The sequence below is a fragment of the Anastrepha ludens genome, chromosome 2, assembly GCF_028408465.1.
Source record: "Anastrepha ludens isolate Willacy chromosome 2, idAnaLude1.1, whole genome shotgun sequence".
Lineage (NCBI taxonomy): Eukaryota > Metazoa > Arthropoda > Insecta > Diptera > Tephritidae > Anastrepha > Anastrepha ludens.
In genome coordinates, this window is record NC_071498.1 from 44,989,687 (window position 1) to 44,995,772 (window position 6,086).

At 37.8% G+C, this 6,086-nt stretch overlaps 1 protein-coding gene across 1 annotated transcript in view; it reads right to left on the reverse strand.

Annotated features, from left to right (window-relative positions):
* The window catches only part of LOC128869949 (RNA helicase aquarius), a 41,049-nt gene extending 35,561 nt beyond the window's left edge, over window positions 1-5,488 (reverse strand). The window contains exons 1-4 of the mRNA XM_054112550.1: window positions 5,288-5,488; window positions 4,740-5,220; window positions 4,546-4,664; window positions 3,840-4,067 (exon numbers count right to left, since the gene is read on the reverse strand). Of these exons, the coding sequence (XP_053968525.1) occupies window positions 3,840-4,067; window positions 4,546-4,664; window positions 4,740-5,220; window positions 5,288-5,389 (930 nt within the window). The 5' untranslated portion in view covers window positions 5,390-5,488. The remainder of the gene's footprint in view (window positions 1-3,839; window positions 4,068-4,545; window positions 4,665-4,739; window positions 5,221-5,287) is intronic.
* Window positions 5,489-6,086: the final 598 nt, after the last annotated feature.

The window sequence follows — 6,086 nt, forward strand, 5'->3', positions numbered from 1 at the left end:
GGAAGGTTTAAAAGTAAAGGAAATTTATGAACGAATGTTGAAAGTGTGTAATGACTTTGCGCAATCAATTAGGACAGTAGAAAGATGGGTTGCTGAATTTAAACGTGGTCGTACAAGCCTCGAAAGCGATCCACGTTAAAGACGTCCAAAAACAGTAATAACATCAGAAATCGTAGAAAAAATACAGGATATCGTATTGGAAAATCGTCGAGTGACTGAAAGGGATTAAGTAGAAGCCCTAGGCATCTCAGTAGGCAGTGTAAGCAATATTTTGATTGAAGTATTGGGTTTCAGAAAGCTGTGTGCACAATGGTTGCCGCATTCGCTAACAATGGAACAAAAACACATTCGTATGTGCTTTCTCAGTAACATTTAGAGCGTTTTTGAAAGGATAAAGTGAATTTTGTGCGTTGATTCATCACTGTGGATGAGACTTGGGTGTATCATCATGATCCTAAATCAAAACAAGAGGCTAAGGAGTGGTGTGAATCTGGGACTTCGGCTCCGAATCGAGTTCGTGTCCAGAAATCGGTCAAGAGGGTGTTAGCATCAGTTTCTTGGGATGCGAAATGAGATTTGTTAGTGGATTAAGTGCAAACTGGTAAATCAATAAATTCTGAATATTATTGTAATCTTTTAGACCAGCTCAAGGAAAAAATTTGTGAATGATACCCAGTTTGCAAAAGAAAAAAATTATTTATCATCAAGTCAATACACCGTGTCACAAGAGCATTTTGACAACGGCTAAAATCCATGAGTTAAAGATCGAATTGTTGGAGCATCTACGGTACTCACCAGATTTGGTCTCTAGCGACTTCCATTTGTTTCCAGACCGGAAAAGCGTGGAAAACGTTTTTCATCAAATGATGAGGTCATAAGAGCTGTGGAAGCGTACTTTGCAAAGAACTGCCATTTCAGCAGCATTCCGCGTATTTAAGTATGGGGAATGTTTATGCTACTACAACAACAACAACACGAAATTATAGCATATTTAGGACATTTCATTAAGTATATTTTTCGGAATGCATAGAAAATGTCGGGTATTAACACTAGATTTACGGATTGAGCCAATTTGACTCATTTCAATGTTTATATAAAACTCAAATATTATTTTTTAAATACAGATGTTGGTTCGTACACCCGTTTTTAGGTATTTGGTCGAGCTCCTCCTCCTATTTGTGCCGTGCGTCTTGATATTGTTCCACAAATGGAGGGGCCTATAGTTTCAAGCCGACTCCGAACGGCAGATATGTTTTTAGGAGCTTTTTTATGGCAGAAATACACTCAGAGGTTTGCCATTGCCTGCCGAGGGACCACCGCTTTTAGAAAAAACGTTTTCTTAATTTTGGTGTTAAACCAAGATTCGAACCTACATTCTCTCTGAACTCCGAACGGTAGTCACGCACCAAGCCATTAGGGGGCGTCCATAAATTACGTGAGGTGTTTTTTTCAATTTTCTGTACCTCCCTCCCCCCGCCCCCCCCCTGATGAGATGTCGTGAGATTTTATTCAACCCCCTCCCCATCCCCCAATCTCACGTGAGATTTTTGCTTCGTGCTTTTATTTACTACTAGTTAAGACTAGTAATCAATATTGCTGAGAGTTATGAGTGTAATAAAAATTTAACAATACTCGTAGAAGACTTAAATCGTAACTACTGTGATTAAAGAAAGAATATCTACTCTAATTCAGTCCATGGAGAATCATGCGCGGTTTCAAGAGAGACTATTGGGACCAACATGTCCATATGATTTTCAGTAAAATCATCTGCTCCTTCAACTTCGTTCTGATCTTTCCACTCTAAGCCGTTGACGCTTGCGCCCAGTAACTCATTAGCTCGTCTTTCGACAATCCGTGAGGGTCGCACTTTGCGGTACATACGCGCTTGCTTAGCTGGTGCAATGTGAGCTGCTCGCCTGTGCTCTCCAGCTCTTGTGATAGATGCGAAGTAAATACCGCATGTACTGCATCATATTTTCTCTAAATCATCACGTATACTTGGGCAATAGAGATCATAAGGCGTGCTGATAAAGGCATTCAGGGGTTGAATCGGTAGGCGTCTTAGAAATGGAGGAAATGATTTTCCGTCATGTTCTTTAAAGTCCGGAATTATCAAACGTCATTCAATCAGATCACTCCGGCGTGGGCTGCAGCAGTTCTGATCATCGTATTTCACAACCTAAAAAAAACTAAAAACAATTTCCCTTTTTAACTCTTAATAAAAATTTGTTGACATTCGCGCTCGTTAAAAAAGGAAAAAAAAAAAAAAATAGGCACGCATAAAAATTTGAAATGAATCAACTGCAATGTACCTGGAGTAAATATTGGCTCTCTAAACAAAGAAGGTTGGAACCTGTCCGCATGTCGCTGCCACTCAGCCCGTACGCTCTTGTTCATCGAGTCGCACGTCCGGCTGATAGTGGCGCGAAAACAACCGACGGGCTACACTGTACCGTAAATTCAGATTAAATTGAGCTATTTGGTATAAAACAAATATGGTGGTTTGACAGCAGTAATGTATAACGTCGAAGTATGAATGAAATTATTTTCTTTCGAACGAATTAGTGAATGATCTTAATCATACTACGATTACGCTTAAGATTAAATCTTAAGCATGTACAATCTGGATAATGGACCAAAATAGTATAATTTTTTTTTGTTTCAATCAGAAAAAAAATTGCGTGATATTTGCCGAGACCGCCCCCTCTCTCCAACGTAAGATTAGATGAGATTTGACTCGACCCCCCCCCCCCTTAAATATCTCACGTAATTTATGGATGCCCCCTTAGACTACGGCGGCGTTTCCACGACAGTCGGTTCTACGCTACCGAAACGACCCGGATTTATATCCGGACAAGGACTGTCACTCCAGCAGCATTCACAGTATGTAAGTCTGTGGAATGTTTATGCTGTTACAACAACAACAACTACGGCGGCCGAATATTTTACACCTAATTAAAAACCAAAAAAATTGTCTTTTGTTTAAAAAACTAAACAAAATAAGAGAAGACTAATCAGATAATCAATCAAATGCTACTTATATGGAACTATATGACAACGAAGGTGAAAAAGGGGAGGAAGTCAATAGCACTGAGTAGTGAAGACGAGGATCTTCATTATATAGTTCCTAGCAAAAAAAGATCGAGGATTATTTCTGATTCTGAATCCGAAAATGAATTAAATGTTGAAAAAGCTGCTGATGCGACTTTATGGAAAACATTGAAAGAAGGTAAAGATGTTGGTAGATTACCAGGTTATACCGTATTCAAAAAGATCTGGGGTCCAATTGCCTATGCTAAAAGGATATTAAGCTTGGTGCGGTAAGTAGTGCTTTCAAATGGATTATTGAATATTATGGATTATTAAATATTATAATATATATAAAACCATATACCGAACTCGAAGCTAGTAGAGTATTGGATAAGTAAAGGGCAGTACAAAATCAAATTATGGTCCTTTATCGCAATTTTGTATTTCTAACACAGAGTTTATCAGTAAACAATTTTTTCCATGAAGTTTTTAATGATCAGTTTTTTATTTCAATTTAGTTGGAACTGTTTCTTCGCAAAAAGCTTTAATTGTGTATGTGCCAAATTGGATCACAATAGAAAAGTTGGTAAGTAATCAACACACGCAAATGTAATGTTAAATATAAAATATAAAAATAATTATGCTTTGAATGTGCCTTTCTTGTGATTGCAAATGTTACAATCAATTATTTTCAGAATATTTTTTTATTCTTAAAACACATTGTTTATGATTGTCAAATGGTGCCAAGCACACTTGACCGATTATACATTCGTAATAACACTTAAATTCTTAAATGATTAGTCACTTACCTGACCGAACAATTTTCCTTCTTCACGTTGCACTAAATTACAGATTTGTGCGCGCACCAGCAGATGTGTATCATCCAATACTGTATTAAAGAAACGTCGTGTCGGCAGCAATGCTTCTAAGTCGACAATAAATTCCAAAAAACGTTCACAGTACGTCACTATATTAGGTTGGAAATCACCCTCGAGTGGTATGGCTTCCAGTATACTTAGAAATTGTTTAATTAAATTCTGTAATGACAAAAGAGTTTTAGTAAGTAATATAAGTGCAAGTGAAATAGGAATTAGTCTGATAGTGGATGAAAATAAACTTTTCACATTTACACCTATTATTTACTTGCTTACTATGGTTCACTTTATACTTTTTATCAAATCAAAAATTCTCTAAAACCCCATTGCCACCACGAACTTAACTGCACTTAGGAACTTTGTTTAGAAAATAATTTTCTGCCTGAAAATGCTAACACACACCACTTTTCTGTATATACAGTTATATACAATATCTCGTAAACATTTTTTACATTTTTAATACGTTTTTCACTGTTAACATAACATTTTCTGCTATGCCATCAAAGCTGAATTAACTTCGTTCGTTTTGAAAGCGAGTGAGCGCGCTTTGATGCGTATACAACAATTTAATACCAATTTATTTACCGTTAATGCTCGGTAGAAGTAGTTTATATGCCTTCACGCACTTTAGATTACTCACTTGCAAAAAATGTCGTTCCCATTCTACCTCCGGATTTTGAACGCCTTTTTCCTTTTTCTGTAGACGACGCCAAAATTTGCGCCACTCAGGGACTTCACGCAACTCTTGCTCCAAACGTTCTGCAAAGATTTTATAGTCAATAGAGCGATGTTTTTATAAAACAAAAATAGTAGTAGTCAAGCAGGAACACTCACTTGGCTGTAAACAACTCCACATTGACAGGGATACCAGGCGCTTTGCCTGCTCGCGACACAACTCAATTTCCATGCTATTGAAACAGTGATTAAGAAACACTATCAACGCAGTTTTTTCACGCATAGTTGCGTGCCTTCCTTTACCACCATCTGAGGGTAGGCAAGTTTCGAGCACGTGTCTAAAGAAGGACGGGTACTCTTCCGGCTTTGCTTCGAATAAAGGCCAAACTTCAACTCTTTCGCGGAATTTCTCATTAACCATAGCTACAATAGACATGAGATGTGCATGCGTAGCCGTCTCTCGTTTGTAATTAGGCCACAAATACTTTTCCAAGTATTGGCTGAATTCTAGCATCATGATGCGACGTGTAGCCGATTTGTGATCTAATATCTCACGGCTATATATATCCTCGATAATGTTTGCATTGTAAGGCAAGAGCTCATCCGCTGGTGTTTCTGGTGACCAGTATTGTGAGGCGAGCTGTTGAGATGCAATATGCAGATTTCAACTTGTAAAAGTTTCACACGAAATGTGTGCCAACACTTACCTGCCATATGATGTCCGCGCTGATTTGTGAAACAGTTACAGTATGCGGATTTTGCTTACTGTTAACGGCTTCCGTATCGGAATGTTTTCGTTTCTGTTTCATATTTAATGGGACTGAGAATTTAAATATAATAAATAAACAAACCACAAACCGGGCGAGTGTATATATTTTGCAATAAGATAGCAACTTTGAAGAATTTTGACAGCCGGGTGTTTACAGCTGTGATTGTAATAGATTAAGCGGAATCAGGGTTGTATTGTGAAAAGTTGAAAAAGTTAAGTTCCTTTTTCTAATGAGATAGTGGATGCTCATTATATATGAAACAAATATGTAAAACAACTGTTTTTTTTTTATTAATGTATAAGATTATAAGAAATATAATTACAGATCAATCTTTGAAACATATACAAATAGACAGCGGAAATAAGGATATTTCAATGGTGAGCTTCAGCGCACAAGACAGGGTTAATTTATTAGGTTACAGACGAAGAGCTTCATCTGCCACTTGAGATCCGTGTAACTTTGACTCAATTACGGTCTGAATAAGGTAGCAGGTTAAACTCTTTCTTATACAGAATTGACCCCGATAGTGGCATGCTAATGTACCCACTCACCTAACAACCCTCTCCCTATGGACCCAACCTGTTAAAACAGCATGTTTCCTGCTCCTACCGTTAGAAGAGTTAAACGATGACGATCAGGGACTGCACCGCCCTGTTGTTGTTGTTGTTGTTAACAGCATAGGTAGCCCTGTCAGTGTAGTCATATCATCGTTCGTCTTCGTCTAGCTCATCTAAGG